This window comes from Amphibalanus amphitrite, unplaced genomic scaffold, assembly GCF_019059575.1.
Source record: "Amphibalanus amphitrite isolate SeventyFive unplaced genomic scaffold, NRLGWU_Aamphi_draft 000031F_arrow, whole genome shotgun sequence".
In the NCBI taxonomy this organism is placed as follows: domain Eukaryota; kingdom Metazoa; phylum Arthropoda; class Thecostraca; order Balanomorpha; family Balanidae; genus Amphibalanus; species Amphibalanus amphitrite.
In genome coordinates this window covers 940,264-956,645 of record NW_024881527.1, presented here as the reverse complement: position 1 = coordinate 956,645, position 16,382 = coordinate 940,264, and the positions used below count along the sequence as shown (strand labels likewise).

The window sequence follows — 16,382 nt, the reverse complement described above, 5'->3', positions numbered from 1 at the left end:
ATTCTGTGACCTGACATGATCTAGCGGTGTTCGTAGGGGTAGGAGTAGGGGTAGGGGTAGGGGTAGGGGTAGGGGTAGGGGTAGTGGTAGGGGTAGTGGTAGGGTAGTGGTAGGGGTAGTGGTAGTGGTACTGGTAGGAGGTAGGGGTAGGGGTAGTGGTAGGGGTAGTAGTAGGGGTAGGGGTAGTAGTAGGGGTAGTAGTAGAGGTAGTGGTAGGGGTAGTGGTAGGGGTAGGAGTATGGGTAGTAGTAGGGGTAGGGGTAGGGGTAGTGGTAGTGGTAAGGGTAGGGGTAGTAGTAGGGGTAGTGGTAGGAGTAGTGGTAGGGGTAGTGGTAGAGGTAGGGGTAGAGGTAGGGGTAGTGGTAGGGGTAGTGGTAGAGGTAGGGGTAGAGGTAGGGGTAGTGGTAGGGGTAGTGGTAGTGGTAGGGGTAGGGGTAGGGGTTGTGGTGGAGGCAAAAGTAGAACAGTGGCCCGGGCTGATCCCATCGGACGAGAGGTGACCTATGAGACCTGGCCTGACCCAAAGTGACCGGGGCTGACCCCTTTGGCCCATCTTGACCCCGTATCAGTCAAATTTCATCCAACAAAGCCCCCAGAACAGCTCTTTTTTAATTCTCTTCACATTTCCGTCCATATCTATGCTTCTAGCCAACACATCGATTTGAAACGAACACCATTCGAAAGCAAATTGGCTGGTGCCACATTTTTTTCCTACCACGCAGCAAAGCAAGTGGCGCAGCCGCTTGTCTATATTACTATTTGAGGAGGGTGCGTCTGTCCGTTACCGAGGTCCCGACTTGGTGGTGCTTTGCGTGGACTACAGGCCAGACCGTTGCACCTAGCCCGGTGAAATTTGCACAACTTATAGATCAAGGATGCGCGACGTGCCTTTGAGGGGTCTCAGCTCGATCGGATTGATAGGGAGCGCGTGGCGCGTGCTCAAAAAGTGCAAATTCGCGTCATAGACTTTACATGTATAAATCGGCGTGCGAAATCGGGCGAAAACGGCTAATTTTGGCCGACACGGGTCCAGTTCCCGTGCAATATCTTGGTGACCAGGGGTCCGACCGGCACGGGGAAAACAGCATCGTGTACAGAATTGAACGGGCTATTGAATGGTGTACAATGCAGAGGATAGCACGCGCCACGTGCACCGGAGAGGGCACTTTTATTTGAAAAATTGCGGTTTTTGAGGGATTTTGGAATTAATTTTATTTTTAGGTGACCGTTAAATGGAGCGAGTTGAATCAACGCCTATTTGCAAGAGAAAGGTACCGCCTCTCATATAAAAATTGTGAAAAGCTGATTGATCCAAATCAAGGTGGTGCAAATCACAGGAGAAAATGGTGTTTGTCAATTTTGTGCCACTTTATTAATCACACGGGGTTTGCTGCATAACCTGATACCTTTGGCAATTGAATATGGTACCATTGGATAGAGCATTCAATTATGTCCAATATTCACTCTTCATTTTTGCATGATTAGCAACAGTATCCTCAAAAATGTAAATGTTCCAAACCATTACATTGTCATTTTTAGCGAAATTCATCGATGGCCCTCAAAAGACTTCACGCCAGTTTTCGAATCATTCTAAAGTAGAACGCATGATAATACGACACGGGCACCTCGATGCGATGTATCTTTTTGTTTCTTACAAAATGCTTGGCCGTCAAAAAGCAATCGAACGAAATGGATATCTACCAACCAAATCGACACAGACCAACCCAATACCCACGGGTCAAAAAATCCCCCCTTCGCGTTGCGGAGCACGCGGGTAACCCTAGTAGGTCCTCTATTTTATGAACGTTACTGGTATGAAATTAATATTTGTTTTTTAGTGTTAGACGGCCATTTCTTCGTTGAAAAAAGCAGACGTTTTGATTCCTTTGTTTTTCATCTTAGATGCTAAAACCATGTACCTACCTAACAGTGGACGCACCCGTTGAAATGACTTGTACGTAAAATAATTCAATTACAATATATTCATCATCAGCACCGGGAATTTCCAACCAAGCATGGTTAATAAGAGGTAAATTAATTCACACCTTCAATAACTTTCAACTAACAGCTGCATCACTTATGTAGACGGCTAATTCACATACCTTCCTAATATTTATGTAATTGTTCGGTGTTCCGGAGATGCAACTGAAATGTAAGTAAACGTTCGTGTAGGTAGATATTTTCACCTCGCTGCAGCGAAACCCAGCAGCTCTGGCAGGTTTAAAGTCAAAACATTTAAAACCGAATCAGGCATTGAATAACGCAATATCTGAGAACTGCGAGCCGTCTGCCCATAAGGCGAATTTAAACCATGAAGTTTACTAAATTTGCCCGAATCAAGAGCGAACAGCGATGAAATTGATATGATCGAAACCGTTTTAGTGCCGGGTCGTGATAAGCACGATATTTGTCCATATTGCGGCCGCGGCCGAATATCTCCGGCACGTAGTAGTTTACCATACTCTTTCAACTTACATTATTGCTGGCTGAGCAGCTATATTCTATTTAGTAAACATATAACAAACACGTTAAGCGGTCAATCGCTTTCAATATCCAATGTGACTGTGGGAAGCAATAACCAAGGACAGTTCTTAGGACACATGAGCATATTTATCGGATCATGCTATAATTCTTCGGAATGCTTGAGACGAGGTGTTAGTATCACCGATGGTAGTTGTCGGACTTTCGTCCCTATCTAACGTCTCAACTCAAGACGGGTGCGAAAGTCCGACAAGTAGCATCAGTCACATGGATGTTCCAATAACATCCATGAACGTCCATTGGGGGCGCTCTCGGAAAGTGTGTGACCCGACGTTGGAGGTCAGTCAGGGGTGTCCAATTAATCTGTTAGTGCAGGCTTTCCGATGAACCTTACGCGAATACATCAACGCTGCAATTTTATTACGGGTAGGTACAGTTTTATTATATATAATAAAATACTAAAACGCGGAAAAGAAGACAGTGCCTACCTAAGCTAGCAGTTTTTTGCATTTGTAAGGATTTTTTTTCTGGCAAAAAAAAAAGAGCGAAGAGCGTGGAACATTTATGTTCCCTCTTGGGCACGCCTATAACGTATAAACATCTATTTAGAGTTTAAACGTATAGTGACTTGAGCCGCCCAAATAGGTAGACGTCGATCGATTTAGACGGTTTGGCCCGATACCCAGTCAGTTTTGATTGGTGAGCAGGAAAATGTATGACTGGTATTTGTGTGTAGTTGTTACGTGTGTGTTTGCATGAATAATGCAACGAAATGGCTCGCATCGGCAACGGTGTGACGCATTCCGAGGTCACGCAACTGCAGTCGAAACCGGTTTTGCAGGCAAAGTTGTGTCGCTAATCTGTTAGTGTGCGACAGAATGTGTGACAAGGCAGTCTCACACGGGTCGTGCTCGGTTGTGTTTTCAGTCAGCAGCAGTCCTCGCCGTCACAGATCATCACCACCATGACGACGACCCGGCGCCGATCATCGGCGGGCGATGCGATCGGAGTCGCCCCCGGCTTCGCCACATACCCGCGGCGGGCATCGCGAGTTATAGCTAACGTTCTTTCCCACAAGATGGCAGACGTGACGACTCCTCTCCCTGGGTGGCCAAACAACAAGGATGAATACGAACTGGGACAAGTTATTGGTAAGTACTATGCTATTACGAACTGTATATTGTAATTTTCTATCGATTCGCTGCATTTTCATTTACCGAAATGCCCTAGATATTGAAGTAATGGCCTTTTGCTGTTCGGAGGCATAAATGGCGCATATGTTTCGATTGTATTGCTTTTGGATTTGTTTTTATTTTATAAATGAAATATAATACGGGTAATTAATTGAAAGCAACAATTACATAGGTTGTTTTCTGATCTTTCTGGCTAATCCATATCCAAATTCCATGCAGAAAATGTATTAAATGCTCCCGTTGATAGACACATGAAGGCATGACGACTTCAAACAATGTAAATGCGTGATTTTTTCACAGTTTGAAGCTGAATTAAATGCTTGAAAATTATTATGAATGACTTTCACAATTGGTAAATTATTGATCAATTTTCTTCAAATTTCACCAACAAAACCTTGAATCCAGATCTGGGAGTCGTTACTGGTCGACATTTTATCATTGACTTCTTTTATGCTTTTGCTAAGTATCTGTCTCTGTAATACCTATATCTCCTACAATTAAAACTTATTCAGGAGATAAGGCATACTGAGCATTCTGGTTATGTAGCATTCATCCAATGCTTTGTCTGCGTTCTTCAATAATCCAGGCAAGGAACTAGTACCTAGCTAAATGAATTGGTATGTCACCATTTACCAATGAATTTTAAATGATAAATATTCACTGCCATGCTTTTTGCCTATGCTCCCAGTAAAAGTAGACATTCACTTCACAAAACTTATGGGTTGATGTTTTTTATGTTTTCTTTCAAGAAATCAATATTTTGCTCTAGACTAGTTACCTGTTCTGTTTTCAATTGGGTGGAATTACAATTTGTTCAAAAGATTGTAATTTGTCAGTACCTTTGACTGGCATGAGATCAGCTTTGTTTTATTTTCCTGGGATAGCTTATGCAATGCAAGGAGCTCTGAATTCAACCAACATGTTTTTACCAGTGTGTCTCAAAGTATTTTCAATTAGGTAATGCAAAGTTCAAGATGTTTTGGAATGTGGCAAATTCACTTAGATCAGCTAATGGAACATATGGCCTGAGTTACCTTCTTTTTCTAGATTTGATATGTTTGGCCTGACTCACAATTTTTGGCTACAACACTGAATGGACCAGTATAATTGTGTCAAATTCAACTTATGCACAATACACTACATGAGTAGTGCTAAGTTCTAGCCTCAAATATTCTTACTGTAGGACTTCTCTTTTCAGTTTGGAAATGCCAATTATAGTTTTACACATTCAAAAACTGCTGAATGTTATACCTATTGACTGAATTTTTAGTAGGTACAGAATAGTACCTTATTCCCTCTTGCCTCTTGGGGTTCATTTACTCCCAATAAGGCCTGTCTCTGTCATTATGACATGTCTCAGAATACCTTGGATGCTCCTTATTTATTACCTGTTACTCAAACACCATAGATCGTGATCCATTTCATAAATTAATTGGATAATCTCCTTTTGTGCCATCTTAACTCCACTACTATTCTCACTCCCAAACACATGCCTGCTTAGTGCTCTGAGAGCCACTGCCTTATGGTGTTAGCTCATGAACTACAACACAGGTTACCTAGCTCAAGTAATGCTAATTGTTTGCAGTTAGCATTACCATGCACATATCCTTTTGTTCCAAACCCCAGAATAGGGTGGGGTATAGGTCAGCTTCCCCAATTTATGTTGCAAATCCAATATGTAACCCTGAAACAATTGTGATTTTTCCAGGCGTCGGTGCAACTGCGGCGGTGCACGAGGCACTATGCATACCGAGACAAGAGAAATGTGCAATAAAACGAATCAACCTGGAAAAATGGAACACAAGTATGGACGAACTTTTGGTAAGTTTATTTAATCAATGGTATGTTCATGACTTATGTAAATTGACTGATGCAGTAAATGCACGTCTTGAAATGTTCATCGTGGTATCTATCCTTGGCCATGTGGCGTCGTGTTATAATAATGGATTCACTAGTAGATCGTCACTTTTGATCGCTTTTGAAGCTTTTGATAAAACGATCTCTCGCCTTAAAGGAAATAGTTCACTTTTTAACATGGGTTTTGAACTGGAATAGCAGCTCCGTAGCTTGGGCTGAGACGAGCATAAATCAGGAGCTTTTACAGCCCAACGATCACCCTAGGCAAAGATATTCTATTTCTCGTCCCGAAAAAGGTGTCTTGCGTTGAGGATGTGTGCCTTGCATATATTTCCATCCAGTATACGCATCCAAAGTCGTGACGTCATTTATCGGCGCAGTCAGCTGCTGGGCACAAACAAACCGAGGAGCGCGACGCCACCATACGGCGCCGATCCGGTAGGTGAGTGTTGGTGTCTTTGCAATTCTTTTTACCATGTTAGGAGATTTGTTTCGCGCTGGAAAATCTGTTGCATTGCTTCCTCATTCGTTGTGGCTTGTCAATAAATTATTTTCTTCATTTCATCCGAGCTCATTTGTGAGGAATGACGATTGGAATGTGACTAGTTTTGAGTGTTGCTTGTAAGAACGGGGTCATGCTGTGGTGTTGGTTTGGTACTGTCTCTTTTACTTGAGTGTTAGATCTGGTCTGGGAATGTAGTGGAATTATTTCAGGAATATTTTCAAATGTTAGGAGTTGTTCCATTCCATTGTTTTAACATCATTGATGTTTGAAATGGGTTGGAAAACAAGTAGGTAGGTACCTAACCTACAATCGTTGAGAATGCATTTGTAACAATGTTTACCAACAGCTGACAAAAAGGAGTTTTGGGTCAGAGATTATCATCATTTCATTTCTTATGTATGCCTGTGTGTTTGTTTCAGGTTCATCATATTATAAAAGCCATTTAAGGTCAATTAAGTAATCATAATTGACGTAGCTTTAGATCAAGCAACTGGCACATAGGTATCTAGTTGGTCATTGAGCTGTCAATGCCATCAGCATGCCAGCGTGTTTTGCACCCAACTGCAATCATCGGTCTGTGCAAGATAGCTGTGCTCTCTTCAGGTTTCCGAAGGACCCTGTCAAGTTCAAAAAGTGGGAAAAGAGCTGCAGGTAAGCAGATCAGATTTTGACATGCAATGTAACACATCACTTGAATGTGATCCACATACCTAAGCATTTGTATTCAAAGAAGGAATGATCATTCTGTCAATTTCTGTCACAAAGTAAAGTAAGAAGTGTGGATGGGTGCTGTTAGCTGTTTATGAACACATTGGATAATATTGATATGGAAAATATTTATTTCAGGCGAGCAGACCGTGCAGCGCCATCAGATGCACGTCTTTGTGCATGCCACTTTCTGAATGGAGAGAAAAAGCATGGGCCAACCATCTTTGACTGGAACAGAAAGAAGAGGTTCTCATATTCTTCACCTGAGAAGAGTAAAAGGTTCGGCTCCATCTAGCATGCAGTCTTAAGCTTTAATGCATTTCATCATCCATTTTCAGGATGATGCCTTGTGATTTAGGATACCTTAGCCACTGGGCTGAATGGCATCAACCACTGTTCCATGCCATTAATGTATTGATTGTTTTACCCACATTTGAACTTGATGTAAATTTATTTTTATTTGGTTCGCCTAGTTTATAAATGTCATTGAGATACGTCCGCAATTTATTAACCATTGGGCATTTCACGTTCAGTTGTATGCTATGATGCCTATCCTAGATGCCTTTTGATGTTGATTCTTTGCATTAAAACATTTATTTAAATGCACAAAATATGCATCCCCTTGATTTGTGGTTCACCCCTTTTATCAAGGGAAAAAATGAGTGCTTTAAGTGAAGTTGATGATGTAAACATGGGTGATGGATTCTACAGTACAGTGGCAGATCCAGGGGGGGGGGGGAGGCAAATGGGCATTTGTCCCCCCAAACGGCATAATTTTAACATTTTGCCTATGGATGAGGCATGGAAAGAATTGATAAATTGTTATGGTTTGCCCCCCCCCCTCAAAAAAAAACTCTGAGCTGGATCCGCCTCTGCTACAGTAGGTAACCAAATGTGACACGATCAAAAGATAAAGATTAAAGCAAATAAATATACAGTGTTGGCTTGCAGGTTGCAATTGGTTACACATGGTTGTTTTCAGCAAACTGTTGACACATTCAGGGCAGCAGAACATCTTATTGGAAAGTTTCCAAATGAAAATTAAATGAAACTGGTGGAATGTGAACTGCTGAATCCTTACCTTTGTGTAGCCATTGTTAGCATACTTGCACCTATGTCCTCCACTGAGTAATTTGTTAATGGTCATCAACACCAATATTGCGCCCACATGTCCCAGTTTACCACCAACTGCAGGTAAATGTTTCTATGTTCCTATGCTATGGGAATTCATGGTTTGAATTCACTTTCTCCCTTCTCAGGCGGAAGGTGGAAAAAGAAGCTGAATCGGCAGAGGATGCAGCACAGCAGTCTGAGGCTGACCTTGATGCCAGCACCATGGAGGTGAAGGTAGCTGCTGATGCTGGCAAGCAGTGCTCGACATGTGTGGTCAACGAGGCAGAGAACTACCTGCTGAAAGAGGAGCTGAAGAAGGGTGAGGCAAAAGGCAGTGCAGAAGCCTCTCGGTTTTCCTACGCTCAGATTCGAGGTGATAGCGATGCTGTAGCATTTTATACGGGGCTACCACAGGAGAAGTTTGACTTTCTGGTTGACTGCCTGAAGCGTTTTCCCATGACATACGTTTATAAGTGGAACGTAGGTGTGCTGGAATTAGCTGACCAACTCCTTCTCACTCTGTACAAACTGAGACACAACCCAAAAAACCCAGACCTGGCAGTCAGGTTCGATATTTCGGAAACGAGCGTTTCCAACGTTTTTCGCACGTGCATCTGCGCTTTGCATCAGATTTTAAAAGCCCTCCATGGGCCAGAAATGCCATCAGTGCAGAAGAATAACGCGTCGCTCCCAGCATGCTTCGCCGAGTTCCCAAACACCAGGGTTGTCCTGGACTGTACTGAGATAGAGTGTGATGTTCCTAGAGGAGATATGGCGGAGCAAAGCAGTTCATACAGTCATTATAAGCAGAGGAACACCTACAAGGCCCTGATAGGAGTTGCTCCAAATGGATCCATCGTGTTTGTGAGTGACCTGTATTTGGGATCTGCATCTGACAAAGAAATCACTCTTCGGAGCGGTATCCTGACGCAGCTGCGTCCTGGCGATTTCATCGTGGCAGACAAAGGTTTTTTGATTCGCGATATCCTTCCACCTGGTGTTCACTTGAACGTTCCTCCGCGGCTTGTTCACAAACAGTTCACTCCCAGTGAAAACCGCGTTACCACCGAAATAGCTCGAGCCCGCATCCATGTGGAGCGGGCCATCGAACGTATCAAAGGTTACGAAATCCTCCGACACGTTCCTCACTTCCTGAAATCATCCATAACAACAATATTTCAGGTTTGCAGTTGGCTCGTCAACCTGCAGAGACCCATCATCCAGGAAGTAGCGTCATCTTTGTAGTTCGCATGACGGCTGCGAATCTAGGAACGAGATCTTGTAGGCGAAACGACCAGTTCGGTGAACTGCTGCTATGTTTTGTGTAATGAGAGGCGAATCTAGTCTAGGCACATGTAAATCATTTTGTACATTCATCAGTGACAGCTTGCGTTGTACCTATCATAAAGAGCCTGACTTAGTGGAAATGCTTATTCGTCAGAGCACTTGTTGTGTTTATTGCCCGTTTGCGTTGAACATTGATGCGTGGTGAACCCCTGTGTGCGTTCGAGGTCTTTGGATAATGAACTTGCCACGTTTACGAATTGCGATGTATGTTAAGGCGTTCTCTGAATCGCTCGTATCAGAGCAATGCTAAACATTGCTGCGTGTGTGCGCGTGTGTCTATGGGCGCGCGCGGTAACCAGTAACCGCTGTAATGCTTTGCCTATTACATGCAACTCGGGCTCGCTAAAAATACATAAGAGGTCAATGTTCTGTGTTAATGGCTGACAGAAGATTTCCTTATGGAAAGAGGCTAAATCAGAGGAGGCGATCGCTTTTGGTGGATGAGGTACCGTAACATACCATAGACAACGTGATACCATGTTTGTTATATGTATTGCTCCACAGCCATATGTCAGTTACATCACAACCGAATCCCTGAGCACCAGTCGAGGGAGCTAACAATGTGGAAGCTGCGAGAAAGGAAAGGCGCCTCACAGCGCCTTCTGCGTTCTACTCCTCGCTAGGTTCACCCTCACGTAAAACACATAACAGTAGCGGACTGTTCGCCCTGGTCACGGTCCTATCAGGGCGCATATGCTCATCAAAGAATGCAATGAGCGTGTCGAGGTTTTGCGCCCAAGCCGGATCTTTACGAACGGTGACCACAACCATTTCGCCCGGCGCCCACACTACCAGATGGCACACATCCCGACCAGTCAGGCATAGATTCCCCTGCACCTGGTGGTAGTATGCGGAGCCAGGGTCACACGTAGCATCCAGGTAGTATTCTTGGTTTTCATCCACTGCCTCAGTACTGCGTTTTATGTAGAAACTCCCCTCATCGATCTTTTTGAAGAGGCCACCCCGTGCAGAAAAGGGACATTTCACTTCGATGATCTCGGAAGCACCGATCATACCATCTGGTGATGCTCCGAGCACCCCCGATTCATGTAGCCATATTCCCGACTGGTCTACCTTCACATCAAAGTGTTTCTCAAATAGTTCGATCGCGTCTTTCTCGTGGGTCACGCCCCACTGAATAGCAGCAACCCTCCCTAGGAAATTCCCCGCGGTCAGCGTTTTAAGCAGGGACGCCGAAGGCTTTCGTCCTCTCACTTTTAACACCGCTCCGAAGTTGCTCGCCGTGAGCCGCCCTTTTCGGGCGCGACTCCAGTTGGGGTTGGTGCGCTGGCCCTTCGTTGCGCGCTCTATGACGGCGATTTCTTCAGCACCAAGACTGTTGTAGCCAACCGTAGCCTGAAAATGCAAGGCGAGTCCAATTTTAATATAAACAAATTGACCATAACGGTAAGTTGAGCAGCCAAAACCCTGAATCGTTTCAATTTATCTTCAAGTTTGGGATTAACTGTTAATCTGCAAAGCACTCGTCACAGTAACGAGCCTAGTGCCACTGACAGAACTAGGGGTGGGAGGGGAGGAGTGCTCACTTGGATAAATGGTCATACATGAAAATGTACAGTATCTAACATCGGCTCCATTGCACAGACCAAAACCTAACGACGGTTCATCAATAATTTGTTCTTACATTGACAATTCAAAGGTTTATAAGGTAGGTGCAATGTAGCTGGTGTGTGCACCTAAACTAACATCAAATAATATCCTTCCTAGTTTGGCTAATGTCTGTTGCAAAGCAAAAATCAATGACAACTCACACAACACTCTGAAACGTCCAGATATCTGATATGTGGGTCTTGATCTTCACATGGCTTTGAGATCCAGCTCAGATGGCATGGCTCTAAGCGCTGCAGCTCTTCCTTCATCCATGCGATGTCCATCTCCGCTATGCTCCCTAGCGGCAAGAAGGCATCTGCTGGCACTGACGATGCTGGCTCCTTTGCTGTTTTTGGCTGGCTCCAAGTGCAAGGCTGTGAAAAATGGAAGTGTCTGTAGGTGCCGATCATCTACACAATGCATATAATCCATTCCATACCTTCCACGCAAATGACTGGCACAATCAGTCAGTACCATATGGAAGGTGCTGAGGTCATTAACTCTTTATTAGCGATAACTTAACTATTTCCCCTGGTAAATCACCAACTAATATGCTTAAGTCACCAACTAATATGACAAGCAGTGTGTACCAAGCCAGCAACCATACAAGTACATAGTAGAAACTCAATAGAGCAGGGGCCAAGAACCAGAACCTGCAACACATCCCAAAAATAGATCCGTACCATTACAACTCCTGAACTTCATGCTTACCTTGCTGGTAGATGAGCTGTTCTGAGAAGAAAACAGTGCAACAGTCGCCATGTGGTGGCACTTTGACTGGCCTCGTGGGCACTCACATAATGTTTCCAGAATATTACCTTCCTTGTCTACGGTAATCTGAAACATACAAATATCAGTATCAGTTACACCAGGCACGTAGCCAGGATTTTGCTCAGAAAGGGGCCACAGGTCGCGGCCTAGCGTCATACCCCCTCCAAAAAACACTTCTACCAGTGAAACCACCATGGGTACACTAGCACAAAAATATAACAATTATTTTATACCAACGCATTTTATAAAAATGATTATCAGGCAAATATTACTCACCTCCACTGTGTACGCTTTCTTCTTCATGCTAGCTTGAACCTTGGCTCTACACGAACCAATGTCTGGATCATAGTCAAAGGTAAGCAAATGAGAAGCTTTTAATGCAAGCTCTCCTCTCCGGATAAGCTTGTTATCGTCTTGAAAATACGAACAGACTCCAAATACAGATGCCATGGCTTTTGTAAAACAAAAATTAAGAGGACGCCTAGCTGCAAAACTGCCTCACTCAGGGTATATGCCTCACTGACCAGCCCGACCGGGGCGGCCCGCGCGTGTTATGTTTTAAGGCCTTGGCGCGTATGATTCAAGGGAGATGCGCCGGCTGTATTACGTGCGCCAGCTTTGGCGCATAACTTATTAAGGCATTTTTAGGGAAATCTAGCCCGAAAAAAAATATATTTTTTTTGCCAAGGCAGTAGATTTTAATATTTCACATCTGATGGTACCCATCTTGACTTCAAGTTCGCCCTCATTACTTAAAATTTTCACATCAAAATTTTAGTCTATGGGGATTAACATTACTACAATCAGCTGTTGCGCCCAGGCAAGAGCCGTGACGTCACACTTTGGTTGCGCATGAAAAGAGCATGGGTCCCGACAATTCTTCAGAAACTAGAGAAATTATCTACGAGAACTCTAGAGAAATTCTCGTACTGATCAATTAGGACATTCAGGGGAGCATTATCAGATCGAGCAGATCGCCCAAATGCCGGTGGCTGTGATAATTTCTCTGTTTCTGAAGAATTTTCGGGACCCATGCTCTTTTCATACTGGATCGCGTGTGCCTTACAGAAACTGAAAAGTTCTTCCTATATCAAAATATAGGAAAAAATCTTTTGTTATAAAAAGGTTTTATTTTCTTTGCTGATTATTTTGAACATAAAAAAATAATAAATCGTTGCAAAAAAAAATAATTTCGTGAAAGTGAACTATTTCCTTTAACATCATGACCTCCTTGATCTTGTGTTACAGAAAGAGATCACTGCCATGTCATCTTGTCATCATGACAATGTCGTCACATACTTCACCAGCTTTGTCGTCAAGGAGGAGCTGTGGCTAGTGCTGAAACTTCTCAATGGTGAGTGCATGAGCGAGCTTAGTTGACCTCTCTTCCCGCAATCCCTTCGTAATCGAATGCATCGACAATAGATGCCTTCGATTCACATAATTTGCGTCGTTCCTGTCTGTATGAGTTAGGTACGCGAATTGTAGCTTTTTATGTGTTTTACATGCGTGTTACAGGCGGGTCGCTTCTGGATGTCATCAAGCACCGCATGAAGACGCAGGACTGCAAGCACGGCGTGCTCAACGAGGCTACCATCGCCACGGTGATGAGGGAGGTGCTCAAGGGTCTGGAGTACTTTCACAGCAACGGACAGATCCACAGGCGAGTGCTCTGGATGAAATGTTCATCAGATTGAGGCATTGTTGACCGTGAGCATATTCATCAGTGCAGTGCTTTGTGTCTTTATCCTTGGTCTGCTGTTGAATAGGTGTATCCTGCCGGGAGCCATGTCTGTGTTATATAACAACCGGTCCAAAATGTCGACAGCACATCTCAAAGCCCATGAATATGCTGATTCATAAACCTGTCGCCTATACTATATGGTCTATAGTGCATTTATAGAGCATTTATGGTGGTCTATGGCTGATAGTGTTCCTTCTCTCTACAGAGACATCAAGGCGGGTAACATTCTGATCGGCGAGGACGGCAGCATCCAGATCGCCGACTTCGGCGTCAGCTCGTGGCTGGCCACCGGCGGCGACCTCAGTCGCGAGAAGGCGCGTCACACGTTCGTCGGAACGCCCTGCTGGATGGCGCCAGAGGTCATGGAACAGGTGAGGCGACGGTCGACGCCCGAGCACGGCCTTTGGCCGGCCACGTCACAGCACCTCGGCTGGCAGGCAAACGGTCCGATGGGTGTTCTCGTCAAGCACGTTTTTTACGTATAGATTGGTCAGATTTTTTCTTTTACACTGTATGTATTTGGTTAGATGACGACTTTGTGGTAGCTTGTATACTTTTGCTATTTTATTCGGTCTTTGCTTGCCGATTTGTGCGGATGCTTTGCACATACAGATGCTCTTCATCAGGTTACTTGAAATGTTCTAGTCCTAGCTTAGATGCTGGCTTATTACCCAATAAGAAGATTTCCCTTACATTCTTGATGCTAGGACGTGTCTGCTGCATACAGTTCTGAATTCTGATACCTCCTTTATTTCTCCCCGCCAGGTGACGGGCTACGACTTCAAGGCGGACATCTGGTCCTTTGGCATCACGGTGATCGAACTGGTGACCGGCACGGCGCCCTATCACAAGTACCCGCCCATGAAGGTGCTCATGCTGACACTGCAGGTGAGAATGGTGACGGCGCGGGGACTGGTCTGATACTGTCGGAGAGGGCGTTGCTCTTTAACTCAGAGGTTCAGCTCTGTCTCTGACGGCTGGACATAGTGGTCGTTTAGTGATGATAACTGACATGTACGCGTTGTCGGCTTACCCTGGTGACCTTTGTGATTTACCCTGTCGTATTCCCGTCCCTGTAGAACGATCCCCCAACCATCGACTCAGCCGCCGAGGACAAGGACCAGTACAAGGGATACGGCAAGACGATCCGTAAGCTGGTCAGCGACTGCCTGCAAAAAGACCCGGCGAAACGGTGAGCGCTCGCTCGACAGGACTGGGACAGGTGGGGGAGTTAGGTGGAACTGACGAATGCGTTTTGAATGCTGAAGGCTTACGTCTTGTTCGCTATTTTCATTCCTACTCATTTTTCGGAGCTTATTTGATTGAATGGCCACTGGCGTAGTATGAATTTAGCCATTGCACTTTTTGTTTTGATCTTGTGGCCCTGGTCCCCTGCTTCTTTGAATACAGAGGGATGTTCATCTGTCATTAGCTAACGATAATTATCGGTGGATCTTTTCAGTCCGACTGCCGCTGAGCTCCTGAAACACCCCTTCTTCAAGAAAGCCAAAGACAAGAAGTTCATCCAGCAGATGTTCAATCAGTCTGGTCCCAAGCCCTCGGCACCATCCGGCAGGGTAAGTACTAAGTACCTTTTGATTCATTCACTGATGTTATTCGGTAAATGTTACGTCTCCCGTCGTCTGAAAATAGTTGATCTTAAGTCTACTTATATTTTCTATTTAATGGCTTCTCTCGTTCGTTTAACACCGTACCAACGATCGGACGTTCAGCGCACCCTGACCCGCTGTGTAGAATGTAGATAAGTTAACCCTCCGTCGTGCTTTCTCCGTGGTATGACCCTGTGTCTTTGTGCTGGTGGTGACTGCAGCACTGCTGTCATGTCCCCCGTCGATAACCCAGCGCTGCTGTCATGTCCCCCGTTGATAACCCAACGCTGCTGTCTGCCGTACAGGCGCAGCGAGCGCCGGGCTCCTCGGGCCGGTTCCACAAGACCGAGGAGGGCAACTGGGTCTGGTCCTCGGGAGAGTCGAGTGAATCAGACGACGAAGTGCCGGTGAGTTAGAGAAACAGCTGTAGTTCTCAGGGTTGGATGTTTGGGGTCGCCAGTATTACAGAAACAGAAACGTATGCATGGCAGTTTGACAGAAAAAAGTACGACAGGAAAAAGGTAGTAGTGTGATGTAGACTTCTGAGTCCGGTGATGGATTGTCGGGTGTAATACTGGCTAGACACGTTAGTGACGAGTTAGACCTCTGGCCTCCCCTCCACTCTCCGCGGCAGACTTCCAGGCCGGCTGAGCCGCAGGCTGACGGCGCCAGCTCCACTCAGTCGGCGCCGGCCGCCGCCCCGGCCCCTGCACCGGCGCCGGCTCCCCCAGCCGCTGCGGCCACTGCCCCCGCTGCCCCCGCCGCGGCCGCCCCGGCGACTGGTGCGGCCCCACAGCCGGCGGCGGCGGGCACCGGGACCCGAAACTGCATCGACCTGGTGCTCAGGATGAGGTAGGTAGCACTGGAGCGGTTCTGGAGACGATGTGTGGGTGTCAGGGAAGTGACAGTTGCGGTCAGCCGTATCTAGCCGGATATCCGGACTGCGTTTGAACGTGTTCTAGCTAGTCAAATGTTTCATGACGCAATGATAGATACCGAATAAAATGGCTGGGACTGTCACGAAGGTAATCGCTGCCCCGTCACATTGTCAATCTTTTGGGGCGCAAAATGTGTCCCTAAAGTGCCCTAAAACCCTACCAACAAACCTTTCATGGTCGCAGGAACCAGCAGCGGGAGCTAAACGACATCCGTTTCGAGTACGAGTACGGTCTGGACACTGCGGACAGCGTGGCCCAGGAGCTGGTGGCCGCCGGACTGGTGGACGGCAGGGACCGGATCGTCATCGCCGCCAAGCTGCAGTCGATCGTGGACGACCCGCAGCGCGTCACCACGCTCACCTTCCCGCTGGTGAGTGGCCGTGGGACGGGGGTGAGAGATTGTCGGCTGAGTGTGCTGTGGGCTGGCCGTTTGGTGAGAGGCTGCCGGCTGGGTGTGCTGTGGCCGTGGGGAGAGAGGCTACCGGCCGGCTGTCCGGTAGCCGT

The 16,382-nt window shown here is 45.8% G+C and overlaps 2 protein-coding genes across 5 annotated transcripts in view; one reads left to right on the top strand and one right to left on the bottom strand.

The window, feature by feature from the left end:
• The window catches only part of LOC122367664 (serine/threonine-protein kinase OSR1-like), a 34,956-nt gene that overhangs the window by 16,692 nt on the left and 1,882 nt on the right, over nt 1-16,382 (top strand). For 2 of the 4 annotated variants that reach the window (XM_043341001.1, XM_043340982.1), the window contains 11 exons: nt 3,409-3,632; nt 5,383-5,495; nt 12,835-12,940; nt 13,105-13,249; nt 13,536-13,701; nt 14,096-14,218; nt 14,410-14,522; nt 14,793-14,907; nt 15,246-15,347; nt 15,575-15,792; nt 16,062-16,248. In XM_043341001.1, the coding sequence (XP_043196936.1) occupies nt 3,409-3,632; nt 5,383-5,495; nt 12,835-12,940; nt 13,105-13,249; nt 13,536-13,701; nt 14,096-14,218; nt 14,410-14,522; nt 14,793-14,907; nt 15,246-15,347; nt 15,575-15,792; nt 16,062-16,248 (1,612 nt within the window). Of the gene's footprint in view, nt 1-3,408; nt 3,633-5,382; nt 5,496-8,026; nt 8,177-12,834; nt 12,941-13,104; nt 13,250-13,535; nt 13,702-14,095; nt 14,219-14,409; nt 14,523-14,792; nt 14,908-15,245; nt 15,348-15,574; nt 15,793-16,061; nt 16,249-16,382 lie in introns of those variants that run through there. The other 2 variants (XM_043340990.1, XM_043341008.1) reach the window with 2 other exon arrangements.
• On the bottom strand, nt 9,690-12,267 carry LOC122367691. The gene is made up of 4 exons (XM_043341029.1): nt 11,863-12,267; nt 11,527-11,652; nt 10,977-11,189; nt 9,690-10,560 (listed from the first exon to the last, which is right to left on the bottom strand). Exons 1-4 carry the CDS (start codon nt 12,034-12,036, stop codon nt 9,814-9,816), a joined length of 1,260 nt encoding a protein of 419 aa, XP_043196964.1. The 5' UTR covers nt 12,037-12,267; the 3' UTR covers nt 9,690-9,813.

Bases quoted from the DNA above. Each gene is read 5' to 3' on its own strand.
- LOC122367691 (XM_043341029.1), bottom strand. From the start codon at position 12,036: ATGGCATCTGTATTTGGAGTCTGTTCGTATTTTCAAGACGATAACAAG. The intron at 11,653-11,862 runs GTGAGTAATATT...TGTATGTTTCAG, and splicing joins AGAAAGCGTACACAGTGGAG to ATTACCGTAGACAAGGAAGG. The intron at 10,561-10,976 runs GTGAGTTGTCAT...TTGCATTTTCAG, and splicing joins TGGACGTTTCAGAGTGTTGT to GCTACGGTTGGCTACAACAG.